A 20113-nucleotide genomic window follows, 5' to 3' on the forward strand; every position below is an offset into this window, starting at 1 on the left:
GAGTTGTGATGTGACAAATATGCGGCTCATTTGTTGTTACATGACACCTGCACCCACATTTTAGCTCCGTCACTGAAGGTCATTACAGTTACATCTTTTAACCAGTTTTTTTTCCTCTTCAGTGCATCTGTTTTCATCTGTTTGCACCCTTTTCTGCATGTGCTATTTTTAGAAGTGTAATCTTACATGTCTTGTATGAATGGGATTCACCGCTGACATTTTTGGAAGGATGAACATGAAGGAAGGTGGATTCGTATCTCTGGTGTTAATTAAAGGGTCCACTGGATTTGAAAATGAATATCAAGAGAGTGACACCCTGGATTTTTAAAAAGGTGTAAAATGTTCCAAAATGATAAATGGTGTGAAGAGAACCTATTACCACATATCATTGAAGGTATTAATTACAGACAAATACAGTATATATTTAGCAGTCTGATTAAAAACTGTTGTTTAATTTTATAGGAGAGAGCATTTCTACTTTACAAGACGATCAGATCTGAATCTCAAAACAGGATCAAAATCAGGGATGAATTTGTTTGGTGCAATTTCGATTTGTATTATTTGTGATCATAGTGTTGCATCTTTGACTTTAAGATCGATAGTTTTGGTTCTGTGAATGTTTTCATCTCTACAAATTCACTTTACAGTAATTAAGCTGCAAGTTCCAATGATATAAATGTTATTTGACAAATGTGCGTGAAGTATCAGAAGTAAAAGCATACATTTTGTATGGAGGCAGCGAGCCAATTTCCATGTCATTATAATTTGGTATTAGCCTGAAAAAACTTAATGAATGATGAATGATGCAGCCATATTTAAGTACTCTGTAATCATTTGGTTGGCAAAAATCACATTATACTGAAACTGAATAAGTCTATCAATAGAAAACATTCTCAGCAACAATTTATATAACTGACACACAGTTATGAAATATTAACTCCTACTGTATGCTCATGGGGTAAAATGTGCATGTAGTGGAGTAGAGTGGTAAAGAAGAACTGTATAAACTTTAAGATTTAAGTCCTGACAGAGTAGCATTCAACCTAGTGTTGGTTAATGTGTTGAGTATTTGGTCATTTTCAAACACTGGTTGGTACAAATAGATTCCTTTTCTTTTTAAATATTTGAAATAAACCCAAGGTACACTCAGTAGTGATGATACTCATCCCCATATCTCAATTATGACCCTATGCCATGCTTATAAGTTACCCTATGGTACTTGCCCCCGCAACCATAACAGCCATGCCACCTTCAACAGACCCAGGCTCAGTTCATGCGAGCTAACCAGGTAGTGACAATGCAGATACTGCCTACCCTATCACTCATTCTGGCCATGTGGTAGGTAGCATGTAGACGGATGGGCAGCAAGAGCCAGGACATCATTGGGGTTGTCAAGTGGGAACCTCCCTTCACCAGTGTTTAGTCCCACGACACCTTGGGGAGGCCAGACAGTGAGCTTCAGTGCCACAGAGTTACCCCCCTCCACGCTAGCTCTCACTGTCCACCATACTTACATGTTGAACTTCTACATCTACTTATTCTACCACATCGCCATCACAGCCCAAACAGCATTGCCACTTTCAACAGACTCAGGCCGTGTACATGCAAGCTCCAGGTAGTGACAATGCTGATACTACCTCCCTTATCACATGGCTCCTAATGGCCCCTCTAAATTGACACACGGTGCCAACATTACACATGATGAAGAAGGGCAAAGAGTGCACAAGAGAAAAAAGGAAGAGTCTGCAAAAAGTCTGAAGAGAGATCTTAGAACGAAGATGGGGAAGCAGAGCCAGGGTGAGGCGCCCTGATCGGGGGCTAGCATTCAGACTGTCCCTCTACCCCCCCCCCCCCCCCCCCTCCCTCATTTTCATGAGGGAAGAGACGTGAGAAGAGATAAAACAGAGGAAATGAACGTTTTTTCTCCTATCTTTATGGGCCCCCAGCTGTCATTAAAAAAAAATGTAATGGTTGCTGATTAGATGGCTGGTTGGGAAATGCCAAAATGTATAACATGAAAAAGAATGTAAAATGTAAAAGAATAACATGAATAGCAAACTATTAAATAGTGATTAATGGACTTATAACATCAAATCATTTAATTTCCATGAGTTTTTAGTTGTTTTAAATCAATTAGAAAGTAATACGCTTCCCCCCTGCTTCATTAAGTTTGATATTCAGTACACTAACATAGTCCCAGGTCTGATTCATGGCATTTTGAACAGAAGCTTCTCTGTTACTCACGTGTGGCTGGCCTACGTGTTTCTCCCACTCTGTCAGATCCAGCAGCACTCAATGAGCTTCTCCTATCAGTCTCAGAGCAGCGGTGGGAAGGAGTGACACAAAAGCAGGGGGTCATAAAACATTCAACATCATTCAAAGTCTCCTCTCCCATGCACGCTTAGACAATGTGACATTCAAAACAACAAGAGAATGTCGGTCCAGGAAGCAGATTTCAGGAAACTTCCCTTTTTTGAGAATAATGAAATGTAGAAGAAGGGAGGGAAAAAAAACTTGTGGGAAAAATGGTTCAGCTTGACACTTTTCACTGTCACCCATTGTGTGAGGAGGCATATCAAACAGAATATTCACGTTCTGAGTTGCTTCGAGTAAAGTCATGATATTTTTTTAAAAGACGTACAGGATGTTGAATTTTTTTTAACAAAGGATGCAGCTGATGTCTTTGTTCTGAGTCTTTTCTGTGTGCAAATATCACCTCATTTAGACATAATAAGACACCGTAAAACTTTCAGTCTTCGATCTTTCTTAATGCTTACATCCCAAATGGTAAACAAAATGTATTCCCTATGCAAATGCACCTCCTTAGAATTAAAATATGTCACTCATTGAAGTCATTCTTCTTCTTTATTGTATTGTTTATGAGCTCTTTAAAACACAAGTGCTCCTTTTCCTTCGTTCTCTCCCATTAGAGCCTACAGCTGTGAGGCAGTTCTGTGCAGAAAAGGAATCAGGTTACCACGTGTTGAACTGTTTAAGCGCTAAGCAGTCGGTTTGATGAATTACAAGTCAGTTAGTTCATTTTGCTGACAGAATGCAAATTTATTTATGACCCTGAAACTGGGAGAAAATGAAATCATCATATATTTCCAAACACTCACGCAGTGTTTTAGATTAGCAGAATCTATTTGGGATTGAAACACATTCCATGAATAAATTGCTTGAATTTCCTCCTTCGAAACAACTCTTGGAGCATTGCACTCAAACATAGCCTGGACTTCTTTCAAGCTCTTGAACTTGCAAAGAATGTGAAGGATCTGCAGAAGCAAAAAATCTTTATTCAAGTGTAGAACAGAGCACTTTTTTCCCCCTACAAGTCAGGAGAGTAGCCCTTTGAATCAAAAGCCCCAAATCAACTTTAATTTTTAAAGTGTCTGCTTTTGATTTATAGTCATGGAATAAAATCAACCCATTTCATATGACTTGGTGGTTATCCCATTTTACATTTTCATCCAATCACATTTTGGGCCCATATCTGTAAAATTGAGAAACCGTCAGAGCTGAAGTGGTGGGATATTGGAGGTTCAGCTTCATCAGCAGTCTGTGCTGCTGAAATGAGAGACCTTCAGTGGGCTCCTTCACCCCACCCCACCCTTCACTTCTTCTTCTCTGTTTCTTAAACTCTCCATCTCTCACAGTCATTTGGTTCTCGCTCAACTGCACAAGATCTGGTGAGATCACACTCCGGCTATTTTATGTCCACTTAATTAAACCAAGTCGCAGCTACCCAGAGCAGATCCAGATCATAACATTTTTACGAGTGCATTGAGAGCTAAGAGAATAATAATCTAATGTAAAAGCCTATGTGTATTACTAATGCAGTGATGATAATGGCTTTTATTGTACTTATAAATCACATGTGCTTTAACATTGGTCAAGAATGCTAAGTGAGGCATATACACACTGTATATAAATCTATATACATACAGTGCATGTTTAATGTCATCTCAGTGACAGTAGAGGGTCCCATATCAATTAAAATCTATAATAAAGAGTGATGGACCCACTGGAGATGTTATGTTATTCTTTTTAGGTAACTGGGAATGGTTAAGCCTTTAATTAATTTTCCCAGCCCCATATCAATAATTTTTAATTAAATTGATACCCTATTGATCATCATCCAGTCATTTTGCGTGCCTATTATTAAAGGCTAAAATGCTGTGGCATGCAAATCTCAACCTCAATTTCATTCTCATTGGACTGCATCTTCATAAGTGGTTTGCAATGTAATATGCAATCCGCTGATGGCTTATTAAGATCTTTACAGTCATTTAATCTGAGATTGTGGTCAATTATATCTCTCTGGAGCAGCATTGCAGTTTAATTTGATAAAAACAAAACAAAAGGCTGTGAAGCTGTGGTCATGGTGGAAGTTGATACACTCACCCGCTCTCTCACTCTCTCTGCAGAAGCCTGTGCTGGGATGCTGCTGCTGCCGCCTCCTCCAGGGACTGTCTGTGATGTTTGTAAACAACAAATAATATTAATTTCATGCTGGACACCTCTGTTGGGTCGATGCTTATCGACCTGGAATCAGTTCTCTTTATTGGTTGAATATGCTGCAAGTTTAATTGCACAGTTTATGGAAGGATCACAAACACTGCAACATACAAATGAGCCTCATGTTTTCTTAATATTTACTGGTCACTGAGTCTGGTCTCTTTTATTTCACAGCTGCTGTGAATAATTCAAGATGATACAAGAGAAGTGTTGGTTCTGTCTCGGTTTCATGATTGATTGCAGCAGGACAAGCCTCTTCAGGTCTCAGGATATTGTAACTCAAGCCAATGACGGAGACAAAAATTAATTACAAGGCCACAAATCGATGAACAACTGAATGTGTCAACTCCCCAAAGAACTGTGATTGTTCATTGTTGTCCAATTGAGGGGGCAGAAGGTGCTCGGATGCTGCACCGGGAGGACTCCGAAAAAGGAGAGGTTGTGGCCTTGCTTTGACTCAGCAAACAAGAAAACACAATGTAAAAGGCTTTTTTAAGAGCTGAAGAAAATCTGTCGCACTGTAACAAGACACATAAACTACTGTGCAATTTTAAATGTATACATTTTCACATATTCTCATTTGAAATGAGTGCTTTCAGGATAAAAAAAAAAAAAACAGTGACTGGGAGAGACACACTGCAGCTTGCAGCCTAATAGGACACAGAGCAGATTAGCAAAACCAGAGAGATCATTAGGAGCAACCTCGCAAGTGACCAAGGCTGAGTCATTCTCTTGCATTAAGCTGCTGCCTTCTTTCCCCTTTGCATTCACAGTGCCCATTAGGATTTGATCATAAACTATGAGGAGTTGTGCGTTTCTGCATGTGTGGTTGTGCACGCATGGCTCTGCGTTATGTGTTGTCATTGTGCCTGCGACTTTGACCTTTAGCAAAGGGATGCTGGATGGAGAGGCGGCTTAATGAGTTTGTATAATAGCTGAGCTCTATCTGAGGAATCATCCATCTACATGAGCCCAATAATTAGCTGGTAAGACAGTAGTCCAGTTCTACAGTTCCACTTATTATTCTGCTGACTAGTATGTGGGAGTGGGGAAAAAATAGATAAACAAAGACACAATCCCCCCCCCCCTCTCTCTGAAGCGTATTAATAATCTGCTGTCGATTCCGGCAGTGTTGTGAAAAAGCATGGCTGAGCAGTCTGAAAATCACTCCAGTGACACCCCCAGAAAATGAGGAAAAGCTATCAGGAACATAAGTCACATCCTGGTCTGAGTTTGCTGACAGGTGTACCCTCTCATGGGAGCGCTAATCCTCATGCTTCTTCATCTGTCCACCATGCACTGATGTTCTGCAGCAAACACACAAAACCCCAGCACAACAGCAAGGCATATTTAACTGAAACTCAATGACATGCAGATGTGATCTGTGTGATTTGTATGCAAAGCACCGATCTGATTTCTATCATACAGGACTGAATGTCATATCCATCATTTTCATGTAAGGTAGAAGACAGATGAAAAGCACTCTTGCAAAGATACGGATGAAATAATTTCCATTATATCTTTGCATTACCAATATGTGGCTGGTTATGCTTATACAAGATATGTAAATGTTCAGATAAGAAAGATGATATACCGGCAGGGCGCGCTGAGGACGCTCCGCTCCCAGCCAGCGCGAAGAATCCGCTCCTGGTTTTGCAGATCCGCTCATCGCAGCGTATACCTTTCTCTGACTCTCGCCACCACTCCAGCATTGCTGTGCAAGCAGATGTTCTCTCTCTGATGCCAATTCCGACAATTTTCACATTTGGAGAAGGCATTCTTTCGCGCAAGGGTGCAAAAGTGACAAGAAAGCAACCGAAACTGCCTCCCTCCTCGGCTCAGTGAGAGAGAGGGAGACTTGTGAGGGGATAGCGGCTTCTTGGAGAGAAACTGTACAGTGAAGCGGCGGCGGCGGACAGGGAAGAGGTTTTATTTACCACACCTGTGATGCGTTGTTCAGAGCAACGAAGACGCACGAGCGGGATACTGATGGCCACGCTACCGCACGAGGATATGTGTTGAGGAAGAGACTTGGGCGTTGTGTAAAAGGCGTAAAGTGCGTTAGAGGACACTCTTCGGACCTTTAAGAGCACCGTGTGCCAGTGTTTCTGCTCTGCTCCCTGCCTTTTTTTTTTTTTAAACTTAGGTGATAAAAAAAAAAAAGCACGAAGATGCCCTTTGTCCGCTGCACGTTCAGCGCCACGCTCCTTGTGCTCGTGCTGGAAGGCTTCACCTGCACTGGTGAGTTTCACTATGACATCTCCATCTCACCGCTTTATTATGCTTCTAAATATGTATGTCGGGGAAAGGCAGTAAATGCATACTAAAGAAGCTAGCCGCATGTGACAAGTTGTTTTTTGGGTCCGAAATGCAGCCAAAAGAGCACGTGATCAGCAGACCCTTATTGTTCTTTAATTTGCTAAGCACTCACACTCATCAATTAGCCTCCGACTTCAAGGTTAAATATGAGTGCGTTTGCTGCCTCCAACGTGTCTGCCAAGGTGAAAACTTGAGGCACATGTGAGCAAGCATTGTCCGGCTTTTGTTACGTTGCAAACATTACGTGTTTGAGGCAGCGTAGCCCGGTTTGTAACGCGTTTAAGTCTCTTGTCTCGGCTGTGAGGGAAGTTGGGAGATACACATGCTTGAAAGGAGCAAACCTGCACTTTGAGACACGTTTTAACAGACGGGCCCGTGAACAATAAAATGCAGTATAGGCTACTCGGGCAAAAAAAAAAAAAAACATCCGACTGTCACATAAGCAACCTCAACTGCATTTCAAACGAGTCTAATTCCAATTTAAAGAGAATATCCCCTCGCTAATCATTTTGTTATTAAATGTTTGAGCTATGTCGCCACGGAGCGCGGACCGTATATTAAGAGACTGTGTTCATCCATCTAATCGGGTGCTGCTCTGCTGGCTGCAAACAGGATCATTCAACTCCACGTTTCTCTCCGACCGGGGCTCATTCCTGCTGCATTTGCAGTATGCTGACAGCTTTACGGAGTTGGTAGACGACCTACTCGCGCTGATGACTTATGTTTTATGATGTAGCCTCTTGCCCAGACACTAGCAATTGCATGCAAATGTGCTCTGATGTACAAAACAATCACCGACAGTGAGGGAGAGCTGTAGTTATAGTGCCGAGACTGGAGAGAAGTTTACCCCAGCAGCTACAAACCATGCTGGCATTTATATGAAAGCTTAATGCAGTCAAGATTCCTTTCCTACTAGATTGTATTTTCAAAAAAATCAATTTGTTTTAATAACAGAATTTTCAACGTAAAAGACAGAAAACAAATTTAATTTCAGTGATAATCTAACATAAAAGATAGCTGACGTTTGACCCTACAGGTTACCAGCCGCAGACAGGGCAGACAAATAAGTGTATTGCAAAAATAAATGCCCTGTTCCCCATAATTCAGCACTTGACAGTTTAGCCTCTTGACAATTTAAAAAAAAAAAAAAAAAAAAACACCAGCAATTCCTTATCCTGTTCTCCCTGATACTAGATATCATCCTCACCTTGCCGCACAGCTGGGAGCTGCTGTTGAGTATAAAAAAAATCATGATCATTTCACACGTCATTTGCCTTGCACTTGTTTCAAAACTGTTAACCTTGCTTTGGACAGAAGGCAAACATGTTTAAGTTGCTGTAATTGTGTCTCTAGCTTCAGGACACTGAGATGATGAATTAAGAGGGCTTTTCTCTAGCATTAATTAGTGTATAATTATGAATATATTAGGATTAAATAAACAGACATGCTCCAGGGACCTCATATATCAAGCTAAATAAGTAGCGGTGCAGTGGTATTTACAAGTCACTTCATAATGCATTTTCAAACGGATTTGTTTTGCGTCTTGTGCTGGTTATTATGGTATGGATGTTCTAGCAGTCTCTCTCTCTGCTCCCTGGTGTGGATGGTGAATGTTCTTCCTGTCGTCATGTCAGTTTTTAAGACCCTAAATTCCCATAGGTGTGATACTATTTGTTTGTTTCTTTGTTTCCAGCCTGTGATAGACTGGTGCTCTGTCCAGGGTGTTTCCCTGCCTCTCACTCAAAGCGTGCTGGAAAATGCTCCCAGCCCTTTTGTGACTCTGAATAGCAATGGGCTTGTTAATAAAATGTTGATAAATTCAGGGATATAGGTGATTTCATTCTTCTGTGTTCTGACTCACAAGGCAGACCTCTCTGTTTCAGGCTGTCACTGTCTGTCATTAGCTCAGTACAGGCATCCTTAGAAACTCCCATCACAGCTTACAAGCTACTTGGGACAGAGTGAGTCCTAGAGATGCATCTGAAGGTAATTTGCTTCTTTGGACATCAGGGCTGGGACGGTCTCAGCAGAGATCAGACAAAGCATCCTCTGAAGAGAGGCAAGGCGCTGACTCGGCATTCGTCTGCATCAAAAGCCAACTTTTTGCAGGGAAACATAATGCAGTCAGTAATAAAGGTAGGCCTGTCAATCTAGATTTTAAGCTAGCTGAGCACTTTCCCTTTCTCTGTGTTGTGTGAGCGATCTGACGGACTGGACGACAGGAGTAGTTTTGCTTTCAGCCTCTGGAACAAAGAACTGTACTGCTTCGCCTGCGTGTGCACACTACTTGATGTTTTCAGCATGTTAAGTGTGTGTGTGTGCTCCCACAAGGATTTGCATACATGCATTTCTGTTGTGTGTGTGTGTGTGTGTGTGTGTGTGTGTGTGTGTGTGTGTGTGTGTGTAGTTGTCTGGCTGCAAATTATTCCGACTCCTGTTGCTTCTATTGTTTCCCATTCATTTAAACTTGCCTGTTAGTGTTTTGTGTTGTTAGTCCCTTGTTACTTCCTAGAGAAAAGATCATCAAAAAGCAGCTATCCATGCAGAGAGAATAAAAACCCTGGCTTTTTCCTTTGTTTTTCCTTCTGCCCGATGTGAGTGTTGCCAAGCAATTGTAGTGTGGTTCAGTGAGGGAGCATGGGATTTGGTATCAGGCACCTTCCTACTTGTGTGAACAGTCACCTCAGCCATTTCCAGGGGGTGTGAACCTTGCAATGATGCAAGGAGATGGCCATTAACTGACAACAACCAGAAATGTTTTCATAATGTAGCAATATGGGAGGTCCCATTTCTCAGTACAGTAATATGAGGGATTCTTTTGCCTGACGTCTCATCATTCTAATGTGAATCATCCTGAAGTTGTCTTTCTCGCAGCCAATTTTGTCTCTCCTCATTGACTCACTAAAGGATGCGATAAGGAGAGCGGAAGCCAAAATTAACATAATTTATTGGGGGGAATTGCCTTCTGGTCAAAGGAATTTAAATCCACTCTGTTTCTGTCCCATAGCTAATGCATGGCAAATGATCGCCATGTATTTGCCTGGATATGGTCTTTTACAGGGAAGTGATAATTTACTACCAGAAAGAGTTTTTGTTCCCTCTAGTCATGGGAGATGAATTCAAATGACACAGAAAACGGAAGGACTTGTTCACTAGGGGAGGGATATTTTATATAAAATGATTTATTTTCTCATCTGCTAATATTCAGCCTGTAAATTAGCATGATGTACAAATGCAGAATACATCAGGCAAGGAGACGATTATGCTTTGGAGGAAAAAAATAGGGGGAAGAATTACAATTATTTCACTACTCATCATCACTAATGCTGCATACAGAATTTGAGTTGCACAATTTTAACACTAAAAAGAGAGTTGGCATGGCTTATTTTAGGTCAGGAATCGTCCAATCTCCTCACCCTTCAGCAATCATTGGATAGACAAATACCTCTGGGAATGGACATGGAATTCTCCATGATTCTGGTGAAGTCAGAGGTTAGCGTTACACAACTTCCAGGCAAGACTTCCTTTTCCATGTGGAGTTCTTGTCTGCAACGTTGTCAATGCTTTGTCTGGAGTACTGCCTGTTCATCTGTTGAGTCTCAGTTCAACGGTAGAATGTAAGCTGTACTGCGGCTTCACAGGGGCTCACTTCAGTGGCATGAGCCTAAAAAATAAACCAATTTTCATGTGATTGACTTGCAGTTCAGGGGGAATTAGGTTTGCCAAAATAACAACATCATGATGCGGATTTGTTAAAAGTAAAAAGCCGAGCTAGGTCTGTCATCAAGAGGAGAAAAAAACAACTTTAAAATGTTTGTTGAGTGGAGGTTGGATGGATAATTTCTGATGCTTTTCAGGTAGTCAGGGAATCTAAACTCTGATTGGCTGTTACCAGGTAGCGTCAAGCAGATTTGTGGCAAAAGTTATGTTTGATCTATACTGGAACTTCACTTTCATGCAGATATCTATTTACAGAAACGAATCAATCATCATAAGAATACTGTCGATCGTGGCTGGTATGTCATTAGTGCAGATAATGCTCCTTCTGTATTAGGGTTGCAAAGGGGTTGAAAATTTCCAGTAAATTTCTGGAAACTTTCCATGGAATGTTAAACTGGGGAATTTCTCAAATATTCCAAATCAGAAACTTTCCATGGGAATTATGGAAATTAAGGGGAATTAATCGGAATTTATGGGAATTAACTGGAAATTCAGGGTAATTTAATCGAACTGTGTCATATCCAAACATAAATATAAACATTTTGTTGTCATAAGCAGACATCCATGCAAAATAATACAATTTAAAAAAAGATGACATTTCAACAGATTTATTTGTAAGTAGAACTTTATGAAGTTTTAATTATTTTTTTGAACAATCAATTCATTCATGGAAGAACAAAAACATGAATGTTGAGTTGAATATTACTCATCCCCCCCTACCCCACCCATTCAAAAATAAAGTAAAATGCACCCCCCCCCCCCCTCCAAAAGTACCATTAAAAATAAAAAAGTGCATGTAGGGGGCGTGGCCTCAATAGCCCTGCAGTGTGCTATGTGCATGTGCTATTCAAGTGTACTTGCATGAAATCTGGTTATTTTAGTCAAGATTATGCTAAAATATATTTTCCCCAAATATATTTAAGTTTCCTGTTAAGGGCCAACCTTCAATTTGTTAAATTCCCGGTTTATTCCCATTAATTACCATGGAAAGTTTCCAGAATTATGCAACCCTGTTCTGTATATAGATGTTCACACTGACTGTTTTACGTGTATACACCAAAGCCTGCTGATACGTTATTGGTCAATACACCTTGTACAGCCAATGTACTACAAGGGGAAACCAGAACACTTCACATGGGGAAATCTGTAAAAAGAGATTGGGATAATCAAATGTACTACTTTTTTCCGACTTTCTTCAAGGTCATTTATTTGTTAAAGAAAAAAGACCTATTGAATGTTTCTCCTGTCCAAATCTTACATTTTCACTTTGAGTTACTGTGATTTATCGAGGAAGAGAAAATTATTCTGGTTAAATTAATAAAAGCACATGTCAACATGGCCCATATTTAAACGGCGGAGGAGCACTCTCCATATTGAGGCACCGTATCTATCGGAGTACGTCGCTGTATTTACCATTTGCAAATGACAATCTTGTAGAAAAAAGGAAGGACAGAGGCATTACACAGAGGATGAACCTTGCAGAGGGGAGGAGTTAGGTGTGATTTTCTGCAGTCTGTGCAGAGGCCCTGCAAAGGCACTACATCTCTGTCAAACTCTGCCCTTTTGTTTCAATTACCCCATTTCTATGATTCAGGTCTATGTGTGAGCGCTTAGGGGTGGAAGTTGGGCTGTTTCCCCCCTGCAAAGTGGTGCACCACAGTCGGTATCTGCACTTTTCCATCCAGGTAGGATACAATTGACCTTTAACCTCCGATGTGGAATGAGATTACCATATGTTTCAGTGGGAACCTGGACAATAATTCATAGAAGGCCATTGTCTCTGACATGGTATCAGCAGTTGGGTGATTGCTCTCAGACTTGCAGTTGTGTTCCTAACCATACTGTGCCTGCACCCAGCCTAATATATCCAAAGGCCACCAACAAGAAATGGGGATGAGCCTGTTGAACAGAGCACTGGGTCTTTTCCTGGAGGGTTTAATCGAATGTGCTTTTTACCGGGTCATTTCTCTCTCTTGCATCTCCCACAGTGAGACAGAACATGCAGCACTGACTTCTAACCTCAAATCTCTCTGTGCCCTCTTTCATGGAAAAATGTTCACCGCAGCAAGAACATGAGACATGCAAAAGACAGAAGTTGATTTCCTGGAAGATGATCACAAGAAAAATAATTCTGCTGCCAAAAATTACTTTCCTGCCCCTGAACATATTGGAAATGATCTTGCTCACTGCAACAACCACAAGATGATATGGTGGACTGTGTTGGTGTTTGAGAGCTTACATAGCCATAAAAAATGGTAGAACATGTTAAGTCATGGCTAAAGTAATTTTGGTGTGGCATTTAACTGAATAAGTAACAAATATTTTAAGCCAAATCTGATTGGACTAACAAAGTACAGGGTCAGCTGTGTTTCCCCAAGGTTCATCTGTTAGGGGTTGGCACAACATTCCCCCCCCCATTAGTTTTGTTTGTTGTAAATGAAGGAGGGAGGAAACAATAAGAATTGGACAAATTATTTTTGTTAGTATTTTAAATTGTGACTTTAGAAATATTTTTTCTTCTTGGTATCTTACAAAATAATTCTAAGATGATTTTAATGTTGCCCCTGTGTGTTACCTTATAAAGGCAAGAAATTACATCATACATTTTTTTAGATACTTAACAATGCAATAAGTCAAACATAAACATGAGGGGACTGACCATTAAGTAGACAATATTTGGAGCTGATGGTGCCTTCAGCATGCCTTGCAAAGTTAAATGTTTCAAACACAATCTTTACCAAATTTAAAATATCTGACCGATTTTATTCCAAATGGTAAATTAGTCAGAATAAGTAAGCAGTTGAGTTGATGATTATTTTTTTACACAAGGGAGACTCCTTTTTTGCTTATGCCATTTTTGCAATCGACAGCGCGCATGTGTGTAGTCTAACCACGAGAGACACCGAGTCCAACCCAGACTCAGATGGATGTAGGCTGCATCCCAATCACAGGTTGGAAACGAAACCGGCATTCTGGAAATACATTTCTCGATTGGCCTATCAGGATCATGAAACGTGTAAAAGACGCTCATGCTGAAATTAAAAAAAAGTGCACGTAAATTCCCAAAAGTATTTTGTGCCTTTCTTTTTTGGTGGTGGGAGGTTGTGCTTGGAGTAGAGGAAACACTGAATGGGTTCAGCCCTACTGCTAGCCTAAGATACGGTATTCGTGTGATAAGACTGTAGGTCTTTGTTTTAGTTCCTGTTTGTTTTAAGTGTACATGATGTACTGTCTCGCTGCTCACGTTGTACAATGAGAGTAGTGGTGTGTTAGGAGATGTTCCCAGATCCTTCCTGGTCTCTAAGTGATCAATACTCTTCTCCAAATGGTTAATTGGCCATCAGTCACTGTCAGAGGAAGCGCTGAGAAGCCCAGAGGTGTCTTGGTGCAGCTCATAATAAGAGAGTGTCCAGTCCTCTGGGTCCTCTTCTGGCCTTTACTTCAGGCCAGGTGGTGGCTGGGGGAAGCGGATCTGAATGCAATATGGAGAGCCATAGATTAATAGTTCCTTAGTAAGGCCACCAGGGAGCAATGTGAAAGCCACTTCCACTTCATCATACAGTGGACTGGATAGAAAGCGTGTGTGGAGCATACAGTGGGAAAGGAACTTTAAATCAGTGTGAAGGTCATTGGATGTGAACTGGCATTTTGCCGATTTCATCAGTTAAATGTCATTATGTTATGTCCAGGTTTTCTGTTCATTAAAATATTCCTATCAGATTAGTTATATGTAAATGTTTCAACATCCCCTTGTTATATCAAGGACAATTGATCTCCCTTAATCTCTCACTAACCTTTATGTCCGCTAGTTATGATAGCAAGTTACAGGACAATGACTTTTGTTTGCTACTTCAACCTTGAAGAGAAAACACACCTCAACGTATGGCTTATTGGTATGCTGAACACTGTTTAGTGTGGCATGTATACATAATTAGAAATCACCTAAGGCTACTCACACAGCCCTACTGGCGCTTGATTGGCAAGGGTATCTGAGGGAGCTCAGGCTGAGCCAGATCCAGAATTTGTCATCTCGAAGTGATTTTGTTGACAAGACAGGAGGCACAGTGACCTTTTCTAATTATATGTATGTGTCCAGGCCCTGATCCCTTAGGCAAGCAATTCAACTGAGTCAACAGAGCGGTGACTCTCAGAGCACATTCTAGCCCAGACAGCATGTTGTGTGATGTAAGGTTAGAATATGCTGGGTTTAGCAGCAAGCTTGTTAATAATTCAGTATTGATACAACATTACAAATGTCAGTTGTGTCACCTTTTGCTTATAGATGAACAAACTCAAAGATCAGGTCAGATCAGGTCTTTCTGCTGCTGCCTTCCTCTGCTTTTACCTGAAATCCTCACCAAAAGTCATTCTGATGTTATGCAACAGTATTCTCGTTGCTTCCAACAAAACATAAACCATTTATCATCCAGCCTAAATGCGAAGCAGCCTCTCTGATCTATGTAGGTCCCTGCGTTATTGTTTTTCCCAAACAAACCATTTCCTGATGTGAAATGAGGTCTGAACATTACAGATTCAAAGCTTAAAGCTAAGCAGCAGATTTTCTTGGCAAGACCATCAGGAACACAAAGCTTATGGAAAAACACATTCAAGTCCTTACTCCCGTAGAATTTATCATGACAACTCAGCTACCATTGAAGCATGACACTCCCTTTTTACAGCACCAACAGCACATGATCATAGCTTCTATGGATTTAACCGTCCGCTGACAATGCATTAATGTCAAATCAAAGTGTGTTTTCATACCTACAATATCTTGTTCCAGTGCTTGGTTTTCAAAAGATGAGTACAGAGCAGCTCTGCTTCTGAATTGTTTTAGTTAATTATCCACTAATTTCCAGTCCTGTGTTACAGGTAGAATCAATATTTTGGGTTTGTTGATATTAGAGAAATATACTCTTATGATTTAAAGTCATTAGTTATTGGAGGAATGACACTGTTTTCAAAAGTTGCAGGTCCTAGGAGCTTTTGGTCGGCATCATTAGCATTCAGTCTGGTAATGAATATAATGTTGTGAATTGACTTATCTATTCTATTTACAGAAAACCCCCATTGGGTCATGCTGTCAAAAATGGTCAATCTGAGCACTGTCATACTTTCTGTAGATATGCACAAGATCTGAGTCAACAGCAAAAGTCGGAGGACTGCTAAATAATGATTGCCTTGCTTATAAAGAGCAATGTAAAACAGTTCTTTTAACTTTTAATTTCTATTTATTTAGCTAAGAATTAGCTAAAAATGTAACACCCACAGACACATTGTTTTGCTCCTCATGATTCGGTGGGTTGAGTTTGTTCAAGTAGTGGGCTTATGCAAGCTCAATTTAGTCTTTACATTAAATACCCTTACTGGATTGTTTAAGTTAATAGTTGGCAAACAACTACATCCATTATGCACTATCCTCTCAGCCTGATCCTATATCATCAACTTGCTGAGTCTCAAAGCGCGGCAGAGAACCAGGAACACCTCGGAAGCACCAGATGTAACAATCATCAACCAGTCTTAGTGGCTGTCAACATTTAAAAAAACAAAGAGTAGCCTGTTTAATACCATTTTACCTTTGGTTGAAACTGTGAATGTGTAAGTCCAGGGTGCGCTGACATCAGCACAAAATTTGGCGTGTGCAGATGAAAGACAAATTGCAGCTCTTGTAAGCGTTTAAGCCTCCTCTGTCATCAAGACAGTGTGATGTCACCATCCTGAAGTGCCTCCACTTTGGCCTAACAGATGCCAGCTTGGTTAATTGTACACTGAATAATGTGTTTTTGTTATTTATGTACTTGAAAGGTGCTTTTACAAATTATTGATTGTAATTTTGTTGTTGCTACTTTTGGGAGTTGGCACTGGTCAGCTCATTCAGTAAAAACAACAAAGGGCTGTTAACTTTGCTCATTTAATTACATTTCTTAACATGCACAGTGTTTCCCCTACCATTATATTACCCCCCCCCCCCCCCCCCCCCCCCAAAAGCTGTAAACCTAGGGGAAACACTGATGCAGTTGGGGCAGGCAGACGTCTGGTGACCAATAAACAACAATGTAAGGCGTTATTTGTTCAACCTGGCTGTCGTTTAATGAATGGGAGTTGGTGTCCAACTTCAAGCAGTGATTGAATGTGCACCGGCCTCGGTTAATAAGATACTGTTAACAGCTCTGTTAATTGCTTCATCCATCCTTTATTTCTGAGTCACTGTAGCAAAAATGTGCTCCTAATGCAGAACATCCCATCGCTCATATAAGCTGATGACACCATAGAGGACTATTCCTCTCAATTATTCTTGGTTTGATGCCTAACTGGACCAAAAAATATTTTTGTCGTACCAGGTATGACTCAGGGAAAATAATTAGTTTGATTCAAGAGCCCTTGGACTATGTTTCAAATACACTAATAGAACATAGTGACTAATGTTGGCCAAATGTAATATTTCTGATGTTTTGCAACACGTCTTGACATCTTCACATGCCTGTCACACGTCCTCTGGGGTGTGGGAATGGCAGATATATCCCAAGAGTGGTCATAAATGTCACCCAATTGTCTATCTCCCCTCTATCTGATGGTGTTGCTTATATTCATGAATACGGAGCAGCATTGTAAGTCACTCTGAATAAGAGTGTCTGCCAAATGTTGTAATTGTGTTGACAATAGCCAATGGAGTTAAATGTGTCTTAGCTATTTTCCTTTATGGCTGTTTTGATCACTGTCATGATGTGAAATCTTTGCTCCTGATGTTAGTGACATGTCAGGAGTCAGCAGGACACAGTTGTTGTTTTTACATCCTATCGCATACAACAATGTAGCTACATGAGACTCTGTCCCTGCTAATAGAAATAATTTGTAACTGGATTTCAGAGTTTCAATGTTAAAGGTCTTGTTTTGTGTCCTGTGCTGTGTACTGTAATGTCATCTTTTTTATACTTTATTTTTCCAAGAGTCGTTTAATTTATGCAGCATTCCAACAAAAAAATTTAACGTCAATTTTAATGTATAAAGAAAAATTATAAAATGTACACCATCCCCCCCATAGTTCATGTGTACTTGCACACATATACTTATACTATAAATACTGGCATGCACATACTTATCATATTCAAACGTACACATGATTTTGCGCGTATACACATTACACACATATATGTACAATTTCACAAAGATATTTATATCTTTACTGCAGGGTTTCCATCCCTCTTATGCAATATATGAGTCCTTACAATTAACTCCAGCCTATGTTTATTTAATCATGTTGTCTGCAAGATTACAGTGTATTCATTGTATTGTCTCTGTCTATAATATCATCATATGACTCACGGCTCAACTCTTGCAGATATTTTTTTGGAGCTCCTCTGGTCCAGCCTTAAGGGCACGAGGGGGCTCCATTGGGCCACACTGATGCAGTGCTGTGTGGTGAGGGAGGACCGGGTCTGCTTAATCTCTCCCAGACATGACAGCTTTAAAAAGCACATTAATCCACAGAAAGCAGGCACTCTCTGGAGGGTTTGGGAGTGTTGTTTTAAGTAGGGAAGCAATGTCCGACTTATATCCGACTGCTCCGCCCTGAGAGTCTTAGAAGGTGATCCCTCTCCATTTGATGATTTTCTAACAAGGAAACAAAAAAACACATAAAAAAAACACATTAAACAGGTCACCATCTCTTCACTGTTTTTATCAGACATTACAGTGTATGAGTCTGATTGTTACAGAAACTTTAATGTTACACGTTATCTGCAGGGGTGTACAGGTATGTGTATTCTTTGCGAACCATCGCGTTTTGGATGTAAGATTCGGTGCATGCACTCATATGATGAATATGTCTGAGAGGAGGGAAAAGCAGTCACACATGGCATTAACTTGCACTTCTGACACATAAAAGATTACCTTTCTGTTTAAAATAACATAGGATTATGCATTCCGGACTTTTTGTTTCTTCTTTCCTGTTGTACCAAAGAACATCCCCAAAACCGAGGTACTATCCAGACTGTGATTTCTCTTTATCGTCACCCCCCTGCACATTTGCGATGATGGGAAATTGGAAATTAATGTATGAGCAATACCTGTATTCCTTATAAATGTAAATATTCGCAATGAATCATGCACCTACCTTTCAAGTACAAAGGCACCTATTATTGCTACTAAAAATTTAAAGTTAGAACAATGTTTTAGAGTCAATGTTTACATTGTCTGTCGTTGCTGCTTTTCCTCGGCGGGAATCTCAAGTGCTAGTATGAAAGATTTTTATATATATATATCCGTCACAAGTTCAAGGACCTGAAGTAGAGACCTCATACCCAGAATAACCCCCCTATACTGTATGTTTGACCGAGGACTTCATTATTGGACTGTTACTTACCATTCAAAACTCATACATCTGTTTTTGAAATTACTTGAGTAAAAACTTGGATGGATTGGTTTCAGGCTGAGTCATCACAAAGCCAAATGCAATTTAGCTTATTTTCTAATTTCTTGGTCTGCATCATACGCTGCATATGGCTTTGCTCTGTCATTTTCACTGAAGTAATTATTAAGTAAAAACTTTTCTGGCTGAGTCAGAGTGTTCAAAATGTCACTGTTAAACTTTTTTGTCATTATTTTTAATTTATTTTCCTGCAGAAATGTTACACTGTGAAATCCTGAACCTGCACACAAGGGTGGGGTAACAGTGTAAGAAGATCATTTTCTACACAAACAAAATAAAAACTTTTTATCTTTGTTCACTACAACAGAAGACTTGAAGTCACTGTTCGGATTTAAAAGTCCGGATTTATTGTGCTCAAAGAATCAAGATAAAGTTGTTGGGAAAAGAAACAGTCCTATATATAAAACTGGGCTTCCTTACTTGGATAACATTTCTAAGATCATTAAAAAGGTTCTTTTTTCTTGCTTGACAGCCTTCCTCTTATCAATTTTGTCTTACCTTTCAGAATCAATTATATTAATTAGCTGCATACCTTCACCCCCCTCGTCCATTAGAGGGTGAGAAGCTGACAGTTTATCATTCTGAAAAAAGTTATTTTTGTCATCTCTTCCATCTCAGCTTTATCCCTGTAAAACTACAAAAACAGCTCTCAAATAATCTGTGCAACACATTTACAACCTTAAGCCTTAGCAGGCTTTATTTCAAATTCATTTTAGGACTTAAAATTATTCACGCTTTATCTGTGCCTGTTCTGCGTAACAGCCTGCCATTTTGAGGGAAGCCATCAGTGATGCATAGAGCTTCCACCGCCAGGTGCCAGCGCTTAAAAGCAAACAGTCGGGCCAGAGGTTCCAAAAGTATGAAACAGCCAAAGAAACCAGTGCCTATAGAGTGAGTTGTGGGTTCCACGTGACAGTAAACACAAGTGAACCATGAGCTGATTTACTTGTTTGTCTGTGGTTAATAACCACTGAGGACAACACTTCACTCATCCTGTATCTTCTGTACAGGAAATAAAATGTTGTCACTTGGTTTAACATTTGGGATGGAAGTAGTTTAGGAGGAAAAGTTGGAGACTTTGCAGTTGTACTTAATTTATTGTGGAAAATGTGTTTCATAATTTGTTGT

At 40.1% G+C, this 20113-nt stretch overlaps 1 protein-coding gene across 4 annotated transcripts in view; it reads left to right on the plus strand.

Annotated features, from left to right (window-relative positions):
- The first annotated feature begins 6132 nt into the window (after positions 1-6132).
- The window catches only part of unc5a (unc-5 netrin receptor A), a 128263-nt gene continuing 114282 nt past the window's right edge, over positions 6133-20113 (plus strand). For 2 of the 4 annotated variants that reach the window (XM_061048665.1, XM_061048666.1), the window contains exon 1: positions 6133-6759. In XM_061048665.1, coding sequence (XP_060904648.1) covers positions 6690-6759 — 70 coding nt within the window. In that variant the 5' untranslated portion in view covers positions 6133-6689. The remainder of the gene's footprint in view (positions 6760-20113) is intronic. The other 2 variants (XM_061048667.1, XM_061048668.1) reach the window with 1 other exon arrangement.

The sequence above is a fragment of the Labrus mixtus genome, chromosome 10, assembly GCF_963584025.1.
Source record: "Labrus mixtus chromosome 10, fLabMix1.1, whole genome shotgun sequence".
Classification (NCBI taxonomy): domain Eukaryota; kingdom Metazoa; phylum Chordata; class Actinopteri; order Labriformes; family Labridae; genus Labrus; species Labrus mixtus.